Here is an 18,944-nt window from a genome sequence, read left to right as displayed (position 1 = left end):
CATGATGGTCAACAGGCAGATGCTGGCAGGATAGAGTACCCACAGTGGAAGAAGCTGCTTCTTGTTTGCTCAGCGCTCAAGGTCCACATGTGCAGCAGGACCCAATGGCTCAGGCTGCCCCTGCTCCAAGCTCATGCCCAGCAAGGGCCGTCGAGGCTGTGCTCTTGTGGGACAGCTTTTTATTTGTGTTAGGGCAGTTTCTCACTGCCATAAATCTGCTTTAAGGCTAGCCCCATCTGGATTAGCTCAGGGGTCAGAGCAGCACAAGGGGAGCTCTGGGACTGTGTTCCTTTCAGCTGCACAGAGACACAGGGATTCATTTGGATAATTAGACTTTCTGTGGTTTCAGGAAATAATCACCAGTGAAATACTTGAAAGATGTTTCTCAAAGCATGAGCAAGCCCCTGCCAGCACCAGTGGTGTGGAGCAGAGTTCCACAATTTCATATTAAACCAGCTAGAGTGGATGCTGGCTCTGACAGGCTAATTTGCACTGATTCTCTGGAGATGGCTGGCATTGCAGACAAGCCCATTGTCTGCACAAGACCTCCAGACGCTGTGGCCGTGTCCGCAGGGAGGCCAAGCCTGCAGTTGTACCAGTGATTGACTTCCACTGAATCATTGCCTCAGCACAGAGCAGATGCATGAAGGTACTATCCCCTGGCAAAGGAGAACAGGCACAATGTCTGCTCAGCTCGCCTCTTTCCAGGGGCTCCAGCAAAGACAGCTGCTGATTTTATTCAGTCACTTTTCAAATGTAAGACTTTGGAAAACATTTTTTTCAGTGTTTTCTCAATCATAACTCAAAGTTAGCTTGGACAAAAAGTGTCATTTGCCAACAGAGGTTACACTTTACATAGAAGGGCCCTCACTCAGTGATTGCTGGTGGCACATGTCTGCCCCATGCACAGGAGAAGCCACAAACCTCACTATATCTGCATGCTCCCACCCAAGGGTTGCCTCCAACAGTGGAAGAGGCAGGTGGTTTTCTGAGCACCAAGTGCTTCCTGGAGTGATTTCTGCTTTTCTCTGAGACTGAGATAGAAATAGAGAGCCTTGTGTTTCAAATGATTCAGCCCCAATAGCCCAGGTCCTGACATGGAAATGACAAGTTGGATGGTTGCTGCCATTGGTCTGGTTCTGCTTCACACCTGTGTTGGACCACTATTGAGCCATGCAGTGTTTGTTTCAGAAGAAAGTGAAAATGTCACTGGGATCTTTCACAGGGCTGGTTTGCTGCCTCCCACTCCTGTCTGCCTCAGGGTCAGTTCAGAAAGAGTGACCCCAGAACCTACTCAGCCTTGCAATGGTGGGAGTGGGCTGCATAGAGAGTGGGGCTGCATGTCTGCAGTTTTACCTTTCAAGGGTTGTGCCCAGAAGAAACAACAAGAAGGAGGCCAGCTAATATCTCTGAATGCCAGTTGGTGGCAGATCCCTGAGAAGTCCTGCTTGACACATGGGGGACTGCATGTATGAGTTCTTCTAAGGAATTACCTGCTGCTCCAGGGCTGTATTTGCTCAACTCCTGATAAGGGCTCTTATCAGAGCAAAATAACATCCCTGCTGCGGGGAAGTGCCAATTCAGGATATAGCCCTAGAGCTGGCAGGACATTAATGCACCCCAAGATGAGAATGGGACACGACCTCTGGGAGCAGTCTTGGTCGCGCTCCTCCCCTGGCATAGGGCAACTATAAATCTTGTGACTCAAAGGCTATCCAAAGCAGCTTTCTGGTCTTCCAGGTGTCCCTGTGGAAGCAACATGGGTGAGTGTGAGCATGGGGAGTGGGGCAGGGTGATCTCCTGGACCCATGGGTCCCCAGGAGCAGTGATAGAGGAGCGGGTGTGCTGGGTACCTCCACCCTGGCAGAGCCATCCGTTTGCTTCTGTGGCTAGAGGGCTTTCCACAGATGATACAGGTCATAACGCAGGTAAGACTCAAGGTCTGTGCTGCTTCCCTGGGGGTTCGAGTGGGACATGTGAGTCACTGAGTCTGACCTCAGTCCAGCCCAGCAGCTCTCTGGGCAGCTTTGTTGCAGAGGAGACCTCAGGAGGGGTATGACAATGGAAGAGGGAACTATGTTCTGCCCTGTCCCACTGCAGGAGAGCTGGGGAGCAGAGGTGGGTCAGAACAGGCCTACAGCCATGCCTGTTTGACCCAGCACTGAATCAGGTGTCCAGGGTTCACATGCCACTTCGGAAAGGCTGACTGAGCCTCTGCCAAGCTGAGTGCATACGGAAGTGGGCTAGCACCTGTCCCCCAGCTGAGGGTTTTAACAGAGCCATGGCCACATGTACTCATGGTCTGACACCACAGCCATGGACTGTGCTCTGAGGGTAGAGCAAACCTGTCCTCACTGTCCTGCAGACCGAGGTCACCAGGCCAGTCTGACCTTATAGCCAGGAGCTCTCAGCACCTCATATTGCTGTGAACACAGCTGGAAGAGCTTCAGACTCAAGCTAGACACAGGGGTCCAGGCAAAACAAGGGCGGGTCTCTGCAAACAAAGCCCACCCAGGCTGAGGCTGCCACTGAAATAAGGGCTGTACTTGTGTGATGGAGGGCAAAATCTGCAGGAAGAAGGTCAGAGTGGCCTTTCTGCATGCAAATTTGTCAGTGGACATAGAAAAGATGTCAAATAAAGAACAACATTCCAGCAACTTAAATCCGAGGAGTAGTCTGCTATCCCAGCAGCATGAACCTTTCTTCTGCCAGGAAAAGACAGGTTCATGTCTAGCAGATAGTCAGTGCTCTTTATTTCTAGTCCTGCAGAGTCATAATTCTATGTGTGTGTGTTAAAAATATAAGACTAAATTTACAGGTATTTGAAAAACTTAGACCAACTGCTTCCAAATGCAATCAGGGTCTATCATTGTGGCGTGTCCAAAATAGAGGCACTGTTGAAAAAGTCATCCTTTTCCAGGTGTTTTGCAATCCAAGAACACTGTAACCCTCCAGGGGTGCAGCTTTGAAGCCATATTTAAATGAATGTTCACTTTTAAACTGGATAATTATTCAGATTATTGTTATTATAACTAAATGGAATCAACATTGTTCTTTTTATTTAGTTGTGATTTATTTTTTATTTGAATTTCCCAGAGTGTGGTGGAAAGTCTCAAGAAATACCATCTAGCTGTTTAGTGAGCTGAGGGGCAAAAAATATTAGGCAGGATTTCTGTTAAAGGTTGTGATTGATAATAAACACTTTGGTCAGGTTTCTTCTGGTCTGCAAAGGAAGCTCTCGTGTTTGGCTGACTTTGCTCCCCAAATTTCTTGAGCATCTTGGTCTCTGGTAGGAAATCTGGGGAAAGGAAGAAGTCCAGCTACAAAATTCATGTCAGAAAGGCAACCTCTGTACCATCATCATGGGCTCGGGGCAACAGGCAACATGTGGGGATGCTGAGGTGTTACAAGACTGCTAATCACCCACTGTGTGTTTTACACCTGCAGTGGGACTTCCTGTTTCACTCCTGTCCTGTCCCTTCATCCCCCAGCTGCCCAGTGCGCTCCCCTCCTGTTCCTTGCCTGTGTGTTGGCTCTGCCTGCCCCACTTCTCACCGGGACCATCCAAAACCGCACCGCACTTCCTCTGAACACATTTGTGAATGGTAGGTATATGGAAAGTCTCTATGTATGCCAGCAGCACACTGCTAGGACTACCTCAGAGTAGGTACCCTGCTGCCGGCGAGGGCTTCATCTGACCTGGTGCTCCCCTGAGCTGTCAGCAGAGACCTGGCAGCCACAGAGGAGGATGTACGCCCAGGGCATGAGTCGCCTGCCCTTTCTCAAATATCCTGTTAGGATGATGAGAGTTGGCTCTGAAAGGAGGTAGGCTCTGAGTCTGTCTAGGCGAGCAGCTCAGACATCTGTTTGGTCCCTGTGTTATGGAATAAGGGGGAACTGACTGAGAAGCAACACAAACTGCCACAAACCACCATCTAAATTCAGGCCAAATCTCAGTAGAGCCTCCACTTGCAGAAGTGGCACTGTTGTCTCCTTTTAGCCGTCCCACCCCTGCCTGACTGCCATGTCAGGTGGAGAAGGACATCACTCACAGACATTCTACTCATTTGTTGGTGTGGAGAATCAGGGAGGATTTATTAGGTTTCCCTCACAGAGCCAAGCCTGTCCTTCCCCACATATTCCCTGCCCTGGATGAGGACAGGAAGGACAGGTACTGGGAAGGATGAAAGAGAAGAAAGGAAATGTTCCCATGCCAGCAGGTCCCCCAGTTTCCCCAGCAATTTTGCCTGTCTCATGGCTAAGAACTAGAAAAATGGTCTTTTCTGAAACACACTCATCTGAGGGTATTTTGCCAGACTCACCATTCCCTTGTTCCCAGTGTATTCACACTCTCAGAAGGGTGAAGCATAGATTCTGCAGGGCTAGAAGGACATCTAAAGCCTGCTTGCCTGAGGGAACATGTCAACCCCACGTTCAGTCTCAGGCCACATTAAATCAAAACCAGTTGGAAATGGAAAATCCAGCGGACAAAGGCTCCTAGCCACCTTCCCCCTGCCAGGAGCAAGATCAGAGGTGTAAAGGTCCTACATCTTACTGCATGAACTCCACTCCTTGAGCCAGGCAGCACTTCCTGACTGGGGGGGGCAGCTTTCTTTGGTGCCTCCCTGCCATTTCTAAATCTTCTCCCTACCTGTTGGCTCCAGGTCAGCTCCGGCTGGTGAATGGCTCCAACCAGTGCTCTGGACGGGTGGAGATTTGGTACCGCGATGCCTGGGGGACAGTGTGTGATGATGCCTGGGACCTGAATGACGCCTCTGTCGTGTGTAGGCAGGTGGGCTGTGGAGATGCAGTATCAGCCCCAGGTTCTGCTCATTTTGGGAGAGGATCTGGGTCTATCTGGCTGGATGATGTTAACTGCAATGGAAAGGAGCAGTTCCTCACTGAGTGTAATCTGAAGGCATGGGGAGAACACAACTGTGGTCATAACGAGGATGCAGGTGTTGTGTGCGCAGGTGAGGATGGTGTTTGCAGTACCCTGTGATCATTAAGCCACCAGTTTTCATTTACACCTTGATCTTGCAGAACTAGCTACAGGAGGACTACAGGATGTCCTCTGTCCTGTTGCACAGGCTCTTACTAAATCCCCCTCTCTCTTGCCCTAGGTTGGCCCAAGGACTGCAGCGAGCTCCCCGCTGGCAGCCCCAGTGGCATCTACATCATTCAGCCCACAGGACTCCACCAGCTTGTGGTGTACTGTGAAATGAATGTGACAGACGGGGGCTGGACAGTCATTCAGAGGAACCGGTACAACACAGAGATCACGTGGGCTGAGTCTTGGAGCACCTACAAGTACGGCTTTGGGAACGTGCAGACTGACTACTGGCTAGGTACCGAGTACATCTATCAGATTGCCAAGCAGAAGGTCTACCAGGTCAAGTTTGTTATCTGGGATGCCACAAATGCCACCAAATTTGCAGACTACAATCTCTTCAGTGTGGAAGATATGTCACAAGGTTACCGGTTGAGGCTGGGCTCCTACACAGGGACTGCAGGGGATGCCATGGCCAGTTCTTCCTATGTACACGACAACATGAAGTTCTCTGCTAAAGATCAGGATCAGGACACTTACAGTGGGAACTGTGCCTCCAGCTATGGGGGTGGGTGGTGGTACTCAGCATGTTATTCTGTACGGCTGAATGTCAAGGGTGCCATAACATGGGGCAGTCTGTGCAATGGGAACTGCAAAGCTTCTGCCATCCTCATCAAACCATCTCCCTATTGTTAGTACTTCTTCCATGTCTGTCTGCATCGGGCACATGGCCAGACCAGTGCTCTGCTGGGCCACTGTTTCCTGCCTGGGAGTAGAGTGGGTGAAAGTGGGGGAGAGCCTGGGTTATCAAGAGATTTTCTTTTGCCTCTTCTGCAGAGTTCCTCTGCTTTCCTTTCTGAGTTCTTCCTCTTTGGGCTGTTATTATTTTAATTGTATTAAAATCAATGTAATACATTGCAAAACTTGTACGTCTGGAACACATCTGTTCTGGAGAGTAAAATGTGCTTAGAAACATCATACCTGGATGAGTTTCTGCAGGCATATCCAGAGAAAAAGGTCCCTATTCTTAGCTGTATAATGAATCAGGGCTTCTGTCACCACCTTATTAGCTGGGGTTGAGGGAAAGATAAAGCTTCCTTATTTCTTAGTAAAGCTGAACCTTGAACTAACCCCACTTTCACTAGCTGAAAATGTGGCCTTGAGACCTACACCAGGAGAGGTGTTTTTGCCCACACTGGGTCTCTATTCAGTGGTTGTTAAAGCCTTCAATAAAATCCCATTTCTAAACAACACCTCCCACTTGCAAATATCTATTCCATATCTCTGATGTGCTCATACAGGCTGATATGTGACTGAGCAGCCGTAGTATGGCAGTAGCAGGCTTCTTCTCACAAAAAAGTGTGTGGGATTACAGGGAAGTAATTGAATAGGGAATTAACTTAAAAGACACATCTACACTTACATAAATTTCTCAACACAACTCTACAAGTTTTTGATATTGGAGAAGCTTTAGGGAAGGACAGGTAACTGAGTGATTTGCACCACATCCAAGGTTGACCTTTTCTTCCTGTTAGGCCCAAGGAAGTTCAAAACAACCTTTCTAAGAGAGTAGATTTGCCCCAGAGCTATGCTCCTGAAGAACCACACAAACCTGGGGTTGTGCAGGGCAAATGGGACAGGGCTATGCTTGTCCAGGCTGCTCCTGGCATCTCTTCCAGTTATGCCTGGATGTCTGCGCTGGCCATGGGTTGCTCAGCAGCCCTGGGGCCAGGCAGCACGTGGCCTTCTTTGCACAGGTAAGAAGGGCCAGCCAGCCCTTTCCCTCCTGGGCTGGGTGGCCCAGGCTCCATCCTGTCCCCGAATGCAGCTTGCCAGTCTGAGTGCAAACACAAGTGACAACACTGTCAGCGGCTGCAGGTCAGCCAGGAAAAGAAATGTGTTCCTTCAGTGTCTGCTGTGGGATCAGCCAGCCCCTCTGCTCTCCCAGAGGGAGGCACAGTAGACTCCAAGCCTGGCTTGGGGGTATCCATCTTCCCCACCGTCCAGCACCCCCATTAACACTCAGGCCCACGTGCCCTTCCAGACACACGGTCCCGCTGCAGCACGCTCACTCCAGTGCTGCAGGCATGGGTTGCTACAAACATAGGCCTGGTTCATTACGGCATAAGTGCCGTCCCCAGAGCCCTGTGCATGCTGCCTGGCCTGGAGCTGAAGCGCAGGCGTGCGTCACCCCCGGCCAGCCAGCTTCCCGCTAGTCCAGGCTGCTCAAACATGCCCTGCTCGGAAGCTGGCTGCAGGAGCAGCTGCCCTGGGGGGGAGCCAATCTGCCCCATCGCCACCAGAACTGCTGCCAGCATAAAGCAAACCCTGGGACAGCGTGCAAGGTGCTCTGGGGGGCCAGGCGCCAGGCTGGCCTTGGAACAGCGCTGCTGGGGGCTGCCTCCTTCCCAGCACGGGGAGTGCTCCCAGCCAGCACTGGGGCGGAGCAGCACGGTGACCCCCCTGGCCACGGGGACCTGCTTTCCACTGAGGCTCGGCCCCGAGGCCTGCCCTGAGCGACAGCCCCCACTGCAGCGCTGCCACGCATGCCACGGCCCCGTGGATCCAGCCTGGGACCCCCAAGCCGCAGGCAGCTACCAGCCTGGCCTTGGCCTGGCCCTGCCCCCCGGAGGAGCCTGATGCCCAGGGCTGGGGCTGCCCCCCATCCTGGCCTGCCTGCTCCCGCGGGCAGGGGGAGTGCGATGGGCCCCAGCTGCGCAGCCCTGCTGGCATGGGGATCCCCACAGTGCCAGACCCCGGAAAGCCATTGGCTCCCACAGTGCCCTGGCCATCTGCACACCTGTGCCAAGTGCCGTAGGGCCTGCCCTGGGTGGTGCAGCTCCTGCCCCTGGTGCCCCATGGTGCCTGCCCCTGTCCAGGGGCTGAGCACTGTGGGGCCTGCCCCAAGGCTCCCCTATTATCTCTGGGACTACATCACAACCACTTGCCCCCAGGCCTCATAGCCTGCAGCACTGACCCCCCCAGCACAAGGACCCACCCCCTTCTCAGCCCCAGGCTTCTGAGGGACCCCGGGAACCAGCCTGGGGATGGATCCCCCATGGCACAGACCCCACTTGGCAACCTGACTACCCCCCAAGCCCCAAGTCTCCTCAGAAACACCCCACTGCCAAGCCCCGAGGTCCCTCAGGGGCACCCTGACCCCCCCTGGCCCTCACTGCAGAATAGGGTTAGGACTCCAACTCCCCCAGCCATGGCGCAGAGCGGGGCAAGACAAGGGATACAGCAAACGGGAACTTGTGCGAACACAGTGGCCTCCCCAGCCCCGTCCACCACCCCTGCACCCAGGCAGAGCCATCCCCCCCTCCGTGTGTATGCACAATGTCGCCGCAGCAGATGATAGACACAAAGGCAGAAAAGTCTGCCTCCAGAATTTATTGCAGCTGATTTCTCCCACCGTGGATAGCAGAGCTCAGGCTTACAGGGCTCAGGGAGGGAGCAGGACCTGAGTAAAAGCAGGGAATATGCTGATTACGCAGGGAAGGGAACTTGTGCTGTCTCCCCTTCCCCCAGAACAAGAGTGGGGGCACCCACCCCAGACTAGTGCCTGTATTCCAGTGCTGGCCAGCATCACGGCACTGGGAAAAGCTGCCTGTGCAGACAGGGCTCAGGGTGGTTGCTGCGTGAACCCCAAAGCTGCTGTGTTTCACTCCGGTGACAACGCGGGAGCTGTGGGCAGTGCAAGACTTGCACCAGTGCTGGCACAAAGCTGTTGGCAGGCGCTGGAATGGGGCACTTGTTGGAGGTGGTGGCCAAGCTCCCAGGAGGCTCTCCAGCCCAGTCAGCACACGTCTGTGGGTTTGATCAGGATGAGGGAAGATTTGCAGTCACCGCTATTGCAGATCCCTGGCCATAGGATGTAGTTTTTGGCATTGAGCAGGATGTTCTGACACTTATCATACCACCAGCCCCCATAGCTGCTGGCGCAGTTCCCGCTGGCCTGGTCCTGGTCCCTGTCACTGGTGCTGAACTTCATGTTGTCATGTATGCCCCCATATCTGGTGTGGTAGGTGGTCAGATAGTCTTCCCCCTCACCAGAGAACCTGCCCAGCCTCAGAGGGTACCCGCTGGCCTCGCCCTCTACGCTGAAGATGTCGTACTCAGCATAATGGGTGACGTTGGATTTATTCTCCACAACGAAGCGGACCTTGTAGGCATTCTGCTGTGTGAGCAGGTGCAGGTACTCAGTGCCCAGCCAGTAATCTGCCCTCACATTCCCAAAGCCATACTTGTAGGTGGTCCAAGTCTCCTTCCACGTGATTTCGGTGTTGTAAGTATTCCTCTGGATGACAGTCCAGCCCTTGCCTTCGGTGTCCATGTCGCACCAAACCACCCGCGGGGGAGCCCCTGCCGGCTGGATTACATAGACCCCACTGGGGCTGCTGCTGTGAAGGTGGCTGCAGTCTGCAGGGAACCCTACAACAGCAAATCAGACATGAGGGACTACTCTTGGAAAAAGCTTTAATAAGCTATTCTAGAGTAGCTGTACTGATGCTGCTGGTGCTGGATTTCACTGGGCACTCTGCACCCTTCCTGTGGAACAGGGTGTGAATGCTTCTGCCAGGAAGTTGTCCCTTAAAATACTGCTGGGGACAGGTTCATGAAGGGAGGAAAAACTCAGCAGAAACATATGCATTTGACTTTCAAAAGAATATGCACAGAACAGATTTCCTGGAGACTAGGGAGGCTCCTGCAGTGCTGTGTGCTCTAGAGCATGTTTTCTGTGCACCCAAGATGGGAGCTTTGCTGTGTGTCTGGGCAGCAGGTGCAGTGCCGCCACAGCAAGGAGGCCTGGATGCTAGTCCTGCTCTGCCACTGGCCTGCTAGATCTCCTTAGGCATGGCACTTCCCCTCTCTCCTCTGTGTCCTTGACTGTGAAGAGGGGACACAGGCTCTGATCTCTGCACTGAAATACTCAGAGGCTGGTGATAAAAACCAGGTATTATCTGACTTTGCAGCTTAGATTTGAATGCAGAGATCTGCTGTCTCTCACTGGCTCTCAGCATGGAGACATTTGCACACAACACCTAGGATCCTGACCATACTCAGTGGTGGGCAGTGCAACTGCATGGCAAATGTGATGGCTGTAGCTGTTTTGTGCAGATCACAGAGAGAAAAGCCCCCCGCGCTGGTGTCTGTACTCACCGCTCTGGAATCCTGCAGCAGTTACTGCTGGGCTCATGTAGAGGAGAAACATCACCACCACCATGGGCAGGAGGGCAAGGCCCCCACAGAGCAGGCGCATCCCAGCCTGGAGCCCTGGGAAGGAAAGGACCCAGTACCATGAGGATCCCTGGGGCAGTCCCTGCTCCTCCATCACCTGCCGATAGCCCCCCCCAGAGAACTCTGAGCAAGGGAGATTGGAGGCACAGGGGACAGGCAGGAGCAGAGGGCTCCCTGGGTGTTGGAAATGCAGTTTTGGTGGAGAGTCTGCCTCTGCAGGGTTGAAGCACGGCTAGAAAAGGCTTTGTTGCCCTCCTGATCCACTCATTCCCTGCACCACAGAGCAAGCCACAGTCATATTTTCTCACGTTTCTCCTAAATTATATATATTTTTTCTAAATGGCTAGAGGCAAAAGGTTATTTTTATGGGAAAGAACAAATACTGTGTTAAAGGCATTCAGGGCAAATAGTTCAAAGAACTGCAGCTGAGTATGGCATATAAAGCTGGTACTCCAGACAAAGACCATGCAGTTCACATGGATGCAGGAAACAACTGAGCAGTAGCATCACAGAATTTGCAAGAAATGGCTTGGTGGAAAGAGAAGGACTGAGACAGACACTGGACACCCTCATCAGCATAGGCTCCCATGCTCCCCTGCCACTATCATCTTACCTTGTTCTTCTACTTGCACCTTTTACATGGGGTAGGACTGAGCCCACAGCTGTGAGCACTGAAAAATGAGCCATTAGGAAGATCAGAACTCACCCATCACCACAGTGCTGCTGAGCAGATGCTGGGAACCTGAGCAGTGTGTCCCGCTGCTCTGAACTCCATGCCAGAATCTGTCCCTTTATAGCTGTGTTCATCTCCATGCACACCCACCTTGTGTTAGGATCTTAGTCCCCTTGTTTGCATGGAGAAAATTTATCACTGTGTGCACATCTGATGGCTTCTCTGTGCTCTCTTTGCTCAAGATAGCACAAATATATCATAAGTTTCTTCCCAAGAAATATAAAAATGTTTCAAAACTCCCACCTGTGGGTCATTTATCAACTACAAACAACTGGACCTGCCCAGGAATTAAGCCTTTCTGGGGATCTACCAGCTGCTGCAGTGCAATAAAGGAGTAAAAGGAGAGGGGAAAGTCAAACAGGAGGGAAAGAATGTGGGCTCTAAGAGCATATTCATATCATCTGGAGATTAGTGACTGTAAAAGCTACCAGCAATGGTTTGTCAATAGCTGCCAATGAACAGCACATCATGATCATTCTGTGATGGCCTGAGTTCTTTCTTGGGCTCTTTCTCTGCACATAGCAACCAAGAAGTCAGCCCCAAACCTGGAATGCAGACACTGGCCCCTTGTTTATCCTCTCTCTGTAGAGTCTGAGGGCTGAAGGCAGCAGCCTTCCCTGCAGGCTGCATCCCTTAATAGGAACGTCGGGGGGTCTCTGGGTGTCTATGCCATACCCCTTCCCCTGCACTTCCCCCTTTGGACTGTATGTTCTGTTGGGAAGAAGTAGGCTCAGGAAGGCTCTGTTAACTTCCTGCCCTTACTGTATGTGGGATGGACATTGCCCCAGCAGCCTGGTCCAGGCTGGATGCTGTTTGGGAGGGCATCTTAAATGCATACTCAGGGCCAGTTTTTGAACCAGCATTTATGATTACAGCTGTTGGGACCACATGCGTCAGGGTAGGTTTAATTTGTGTCAGGCACCACCTCAGGATGTTTTGGCAAGCCCTCCCAAGGGCTTTGTTGATATGTTTCCTCCTTGTTCCCCTCTTCTTCCTATGCCTCTTCTCATACAGTGCACAGTGAGCCATCAGCAGCTCCTCACTTGGTGCCTGCTGGCTGACCCTGCCAGACTCACATTTTGACTGTCCTGTTTGGCTATTTTGTGTTCCTGGTGTGTCACTAGCAGCGTGTTTTTATTTGCCTACAGTACAGTTTATTTTCTCTAAAGTGATGCTTCCTTTAGCAGCAAGTACCATCAGCATACACCACCATGCACGTGCCTGCTGTGAGGGCAGGGAATGAGCAAGGGGGCAGATGTCTGTCATTATCGACATGGGAGGCTCAGTCCCAGTCCTCTTGCAGGCTCTCCTCTGCCTCTGAGCCTTGTTCAGTAATTCAGCTCCACTTCCTGTGTCTGTGTCACCTTGGCTGCCACCGGGTCCCTGCTGCATGGACCTCTTTTATGGCTATCAAATGAAGGTGGCAGAAACCAGTAGGCCCTGCCTGAGGACACACTGAAGGATGTGCAGGCAGGACCATCCCAGTAGTCGCAGGGGTCACATACGGTGACAAGTTGGGGTTTCATGGCTTGACACCCTTAACTTTGGTCCTGACACTTAGTGCATGGGTGGGTGTCAGCAGCCAGCCCTCTGTCCATGCATGGCTTGAAGCCAGAGGAAATATGGGTTTTGGTTCTGCGTAAGGTAGGAATGAAAGGACTAAGAAGGTACCATTTATCTTTTTCGAACTTGGATGACAGAAGTATATCAATGCCCCAAGGTTGCCTATCAAGAGTTTTCATGAAGCACTTGTACAGAGAAAGCTGCTCCATTGAAAGCAAACTGCTGAGGAGCATCCTTGGATCATCTCACTCATCATTACCCAACAGCAAGAAGAAAGAAGAAATATTATTGCAAAGCAAAGTTGACAAGAATCATTTTTTTCTGTGAATACACTTGTAATTTTGGAACTGGTAGTTTTACAATGGGGTGGTATAGGGCAGGGCAATATGTGTCCTTTGATGAAAAACATTCCCCACACTGTAATCAAAGGAAACTCATTTAATATTGGAGTAATCCAGTGCAAAGGCTCAAGCAGAGAACAGCAAGGTTAGTGACAAGGGTGGTGAGGCCCGTGCAGGCACAGAGCCCTTCACCACCACCTGCTGGTCTCCTGGAAGACAGCAGAGGTGGCAGTGCCACCTGAGGCTGAAGGCAATGGGGGGGCTGACTAACAAGTTTCAGTATCAGCCTTCCCAGAGAAGAGAAATGCGGATGTGCAAGTGGGTGCCCCAGACTTTCTTATGTCCAATGCAGAGAAACACTCTAACTGGAGAGCAGTTATCATCTCAAACCATCAATATTTCACCACAGCTCTAAATCAGTGTAACTGATTTATAAACTAACATAACTATGGTTGTTTCACTGCCTGTCTTCCATTCCCTTCTCATTCATTTACCAGTTGCAAGGCTGGCTTCAGACTGTACAGTGCCAAATGTCTGTTAAGCATTCACTCCACTTAACACACAGTCACCTTGTTAATTTAGTTTGCAACCAGCTCTGTGATCAGGACTGCTCCCCAGGATACCCTAGAATTGCAAAGTCAGAGTTAACTCCCTGAGCAGACCCCCCCCCCTCAGTCCCAGCTGCAGGACTGCCTGCATGGTCCCAGCATGGGACTCCCAGCTGCAGGAGAGCACCAGGACCTGCCAGGCACTGGGACACCTCTGCATGCATGTCAGGGTTTGCTGTGCTGGACCCTGTGGGATGTGCTGCCCTGTGGGAGTTGACTGTTCACTGCTGTGGTCCACAATCACACGTACTAGGCAAAACTGCTGGGGGACCCAGATCAAGCTGAGCATTTGCATCAGTATGGAGAGTGATGGCCGGGGAGGAGGCCTCAGGGCTGAGCCAGCACGGGAGGTTTGCCGGTGGGCAATGCAATACTGCAGAGGAAGACTGCATCTAGGGTGGTCAATGAGACTTGGCAAGTTTGGCCATGTTAGAGAGGGCAAACCCTAAAGGCTCTCTGTAGGGGATCTCCTGCACAGCTCAGGTCAGAGAATGTCACTGTAGGGCTTGGTGTCAAATACAGTAAGTAGCAACAAACCCAAATAAAATCCTTATCAGAAGTGTGGGTTGAGTACAATTCTCAGTTTGGTGGAATCTCTTATCAACATCAAACACTATTTGTTGGCATTCTGTTAGGATTTCTTATCATAGAAGAGCAACAGCTGGCGTGTGAACAGAGAATCTTACAGATGGAGGACAAATAAACCGTAAATTTCCAGCACTGATGCCAACCAGAGGAAGAGTGCTGTGGTTTGGGGCAGCTGGCCCCACCTCACCTTCCAAGCCCTATAACTGCGGGGCTGGCCACCTTGCATCCAGGTCAAACCTGCTTGGCTTCCTGATCCACAGGGTCCCCGCAGAGACAGCATGGGTGAGTGTGGGCTGGCGGGCTGGGAGGGGAAGACACCATGCCACTCTACACCGCTCTGCGTGGCCACTGGTCACTGAGAAGCTCTGCTTCCTCTCCCTGCACTTTGTCTTCTCCAGGGCTCCCTCCCACCACGTTTCTGTCACTGACACTGCAGCTTCACTTTTCCCACCGACTGTTTCTGACCTTAGGACTGGGGATCACCCTATTCCTGTCTTACCTCCCCCCCAGTTCTCTGTGCCAGTCCTGCTCCTTACACTCTCTCCTCCATACCTGGTCACAGTCAAAAACATCCTGCACTGTGTGCTGTTGTAAAGGCAACGTTAATTTAGCTTGTATTTGTGCCAGAGCCCAGAGTACCAAATGGAGTATTTTAAAAAATCAAAATGGAAGCTAATTAATGTATTAATCATCCATCATCCCCAGGGCACCAAAATTGGGTGGGCAAGTTGTAGATACAAATCTATAGAGCTGACCATGAACGAACTATTGAGGAACCTCCTGATCCGGTATGGTCCAAAGGAGTGAAATAACTCAGATTTCAAATACTGGCAGAAATGATCCTTTAAAGCTTAAAGTGTTATGACCCAGATTTTAGCTGAGATGCACTGACTTCAGGTATTTCCCTGCAGAAGCCACGTTTTTTGACACATAACAGGGGTTTGTGCTTAATTAATGCTGTCGGCTTTGTGCAGGATGCTCTCATCCCATGATTTTGGCTCCCTGGCGTTATTGTGCAAAGATCAATTTTCAGTCTGTCTGACATTGTGTTGAGAGGGTGCAGTTCTGGGACAACTATAAATGAAGCCACTGACTCTCAGGGTACCACCAGCATTGTTTTGGCCATGACAATTCCCTTCTTTCCCAAGATCCTAGGTCCCAGTACCTCCTTTATCACTGCTGTAGTATCTGCTGTCTATCTTATGGTTAGAGAAGTATCTACAAATTAGCATGCTGTCCTATATCACTAGAATGCATTTTTCTCAAGATGCACATACTGATGCCCACTTTACATGTAGATTCTGGGATCTGGGGCCTCATTTTGCCCATATCACAGTCAAAGAGAACAACCCTGCTCTTAGAAGCAGACTTAGACCTGTAGGTTGTGGTTGCAATCTTTGCTACAATGTTTCTTCCTGGAGATATGTGCTTTTGCAGAATGATTATTTATGGAATTTATTTTTATATTTCTGCTGCTCAATAAAGCCAAGGCATAATTAATGCTGTAGTTCTGTCTACTCCATAAGTACTTTTTAATTTCTGTTGAATTTAGTGAGCCAATTCTCCTTCTGCAGGAAGGGAAGGCTTGCATTTCCAGATTCACCCTGTCTTCTCTCTCCAGCTGCTCAGCACTCCCATCTCCTGTTCTTCACCTGTGTGCTGGCCCTGCTAGCCCCTCTTCTTGCTGTGGACATTGAAAACCTGAACATATTAAAAGGAAACTTAGATGAAATCATTAACCTTCCTACACAGGAGCTCAACTCTGGTATGTTTTTTCTGTTTTACATTCCTAAGCCGTGTTCAAACAGCAGGAGTCCTCTACCCTTTGAGGAGAGAGGGAGACATGGAAAATAATGTCAGAGAAGGCAGTCACACTCAGAAATAACAGAAACCTGGTCAAAACTTCCTCCAATTTCCAATCTGCTCCAAACATAAGATTTGGGAGTTCAATATTCTTTCTGATTGACAAGACTGTATGTAATAGCTTTTTCTAGAGAGTTATAAATATTCAAAAGAAGGCCTTTTCTCTTGCTATCTGTAGTCCATCTAAAATACTGAAAATTCTGAGAAAATTTGCATGAGTGGTCAACCAAAATGCTTTCTGAAGATAGAACTTAGCTAAATGATACAATAAACTGGTCACATCACTGATAGAGCATCCACTTGAGGCTCTCAGGGAAAGCTATCTTATGGAACAAAGTGCTGTGATTGCTCTCTGAGAGCATCGTTATCTTGAGAATAACATGTTTTGAACTCCCTTTCCTTTCTGAAGCTCTTTACAGGTTGAACAAATAAACGAATCTCTTCAATCACCTTTGAGAAGCAATGCTAGTTTACAGCAAAATCACTCAACAGTTTAATCTTCGTCTGATACCACATGCAGTGTTTCCTTCTCAGTCCCTCCTCTCTAGAAATACCTCCTAGTTCTCACCACTACTACTCTGATATGCAGTCTACTCCATGCAATCCTGTAAGGCCATAACGGTGAGCAGACTGAATAGGCAGCTGCTTGATGATTCGTCCCCTGTATCGTTACCCCTCTTAGCATCCTATCCCCTCACAGAGTTTACAACCAAAAGATACATTATAAGAAGAAAAATCAGCCAAGTGAAGTTGTTGAAGTGCCCCACAGAAAACTTGGTGCTAGAAACAACAGCCTCTGGAGGCTGGAGTTACCTCTATATTGCAGCATGCAGGGCTGCTCACCTCACTCCCAATACTCTCTGTTTTTTCCATGCAGATCAAGACGGAGGAAACATGCGGCAGAGCAGATCCAATGACCTTCAACAGGCAGAGCACCGCAGTAAGAATCTCTGTCACCCTCCAAGGGAATGGCTCCATCCCTGAGAGGCCTAGGCAACAGGAATGGTCAAATCGTGGTGGGTGGGCACTGAACCTGGGGATAAGTCAGCTCAGCTCTTGTGGGACAAGATTGGATTGGTCTTCCGCAACGCATGTCAAGCCCACTCAGGAGATGTCACTCAGTATTAGTGATAGCTTCACACTAAACAGTGCCTTAGGAGAACCCAAAGGTCTTTGCAACTCTCCCATGTGTGCCACATGTCCTCCTCTCTGGTGTGAAGCTCTGTACAGATCAAGCAGAGGATATGCCTCCAGAGCAATGCTCATAGGGATTTCTCAGTAGGTCATAGGGTTCAAGGCCCAGGGAATGTGGTTTTCACCTTGCCAGCCCCAGGGATGCAGTGGATGCTAGGACTGCAGGACCAGCTCTGATTTACTGTTAGGGCCACACTGATTCTAAAGTAGCAACCAGCCTGATTTTCTCATTCAACCTTCTGCATAACTAAGTTAGAATAGACATCACTAGGCCAAACTTGGAACCTTGTAACATTGTGAAGGAGGGGAAATATCTTAACATTTGGAAAGGCTGAGCATAGAAAGAGAAGCAAATTCTATGATTATGCATTCAAAATACATGCATATTATTTTAATCACTGTATTTCCTATGCAGAGGTTTTCTGCTTCTAAACTTAAAGCAGGAAACACAGTGGTAGCCTTTTTATGACTCTGGCAAAATCCCATATCCTGTCATTTTCTAGAAATCACTCTCATAGAGCCAGACAAGCAGCTTGGGATGTTACTGTGCCTGTTGGTTCTCCATATTCTCTCTTGCCCTAGGTTGGCCCAAGGACTGCAGCGAGCTCCCCGCTGGCAGCCCCAGTGGCATCTACATCATTCAGCCCACAGGACTCCACCAGCTTGTGGTGTACTGTGAAATGAATGTGACAGACGGGGGCTGGACAGTCATTCAGAGGAACCGGTACAACACAGAGATCACGTGGGCTGAGTCTTGGAGCACCTACAAGTACGGCTTTGGGAACGTGCAGACTGACTACTGGCTAGGCACCGAGTACATCTATCAGATTGCCAAGCAGAAGGTCTACCAGGTCAAGTTTGTTATCTGGGATGCCACAAATGCCACCAAATTTGCAGACTACAATCTCTTCAGTGTGGAAGATATGTCACAAGGTTACCGGTTGAGGCTGGGAACTTACACAGGGACTGCAGGGGATGCCATGACTTCAACCAGTTCTTCCTATGTACACGACAACATGAAGTTCTCTGCTAAAGATCAGGATCAGGACACTTACAGTGGGAACTGTGCCTCCAACTATGGGGGTGGGTGGTGGTACTCAGCATGTTATTCTGTACGGCTGAATGTCAAGGGTGCCATAACATGGGGCAGTCTGTGCAATGGGAACTGCAAAGCTTCTGTCATCCTCATCAAACCAGCTTCCTACTGCTAGTTGCATTTTCCTTTCCTATCTGTCCAACCTGAAGTTAAATCTAGCCATGAAAAGAGATGGAAAAGGCAAATTATGTCATGGCCAAACCTGTTGTCCTAGTGGATCTTTGCTGAGGGTAGTCATATCACAGTTACCAAAGAAACTACCTTTCACTTCTCACTCCTGTAAATTTCCTGCACTCCTCAACTGGGCCTTTATCCTTTTGCTCAGAGCCAGATCATTTTAATTATGTTAATAATCAGAACAGTCATTTGCAAAATCTGGAGTTTCCAGATCCGTAGTGTCCTTCAGATAGAATGCGAAACTGTCAAACACCAATGGATGTATCTGACTGTGTAAATGAATATACATCCCTGACTTCAGGCAAATGACATAATTTTCACTTGCTGAAGATCTTGCTCAAGTTATTAATATGCACAGTCAAATTCTCAATCTTTACACCTCCTGCATTTCAGGCTTAGTAGTTGTTAAATATTCAAATAAATCAGTATTCCAAAAACTATCACAACTGTAAATGTCTATTTCAAATCTTTCGTATGCTCACACAGGTTA

The 18,944-nt window shown here is 49.9% G+C and overlaps 3 protein-coding genes across 3 annotated transcripts; 2 read left to right on the top strand and 1 right to left on the bottom strand.

The window, feature by feature from the left end:
- The first annotated feature begins 1,759 nt into the window (after positions 1 to 1,759).
- On the top strand, positions 1,760 to 5,810 carry LOC106496090 (fibrinogen-like protein 1-like protein). The gene is made up of 3 exons (XM_067309926.1): positions 1,760 to 1,928; positions 4,665 to 4,973; positions 5,121 to 5,810. The coding sequence occupies exons 1-3, from the start codon at positions 1,760 to 1,762 to the stop codon at positions 5,744 to 5,746; spliced, it is 1,104 nt and encodes a 367-aa protein (XP_067166027.1). The 3' UTR covers positions 5,747 to 5,810.
- Positions 5,811 to 8,849: 3,039 nt separating this feature from the next.
- Positions 8,850 to 11,001, bottom strand: LOC106496089 (fibrinogen-like protein 1-like protein). Its single transcript, XM_067309925.1, has 3 exons — positions 10,998 to 11,001; positions 10,214 to 10,327; positions 8,850 to 9,484 (listed from the first exon to the last, which is right to left on the bottom strand). The coding sequence occupies exons 1-3, from the start codon at positions 10,999 to 11,001 to the stop codon at positions 8,850 to 8,852; spliced, it is 753 nt and encodes a 250-aa protein (XP_067166026.1).
- Positions 11,002 to 14,402: 3,401 nt separating this feature from the next.
- Positions 14,403 to 18,392, top strand: LOC106496088 (fibrinogen-like protein 1-like protein). Its single transcript, XM_013956681.2, has 4 exons — positions 14,403 to 14,406; positions 15,746 to 15,889; positions 16,865 to 16,927; positions 17,764 to 18,392. Exons 1-4 carry the CDS (start codon positions 14,403 to 14,405, stop codon positions 18,390 to 18,392), a joined length of 840 nt encoding a protein of 279 aa, XP_013812135.2.
- Positions 18,393 to 18,944: the final 552 nt, after the last annotated feature.

The sequence above is a fragment of the Apteryx mantelli genome, chromosome 22 (assembly GCF_036417845.1).
Source record: "Apteryx mantelli isolate bAptMan1 chromosome 22, bAptMan1.hap1, whole genome shotgun sequence".
Taxonomy (NCBI): Eukaryota; Metazoa; Chordata; class Aves; order Apterygiformes; family Apterygidae; genus Apteryx; species Apteryx mantelli.
This window is presented reverse-complemented; position numbering and strand designations above follow the sequence as displayed.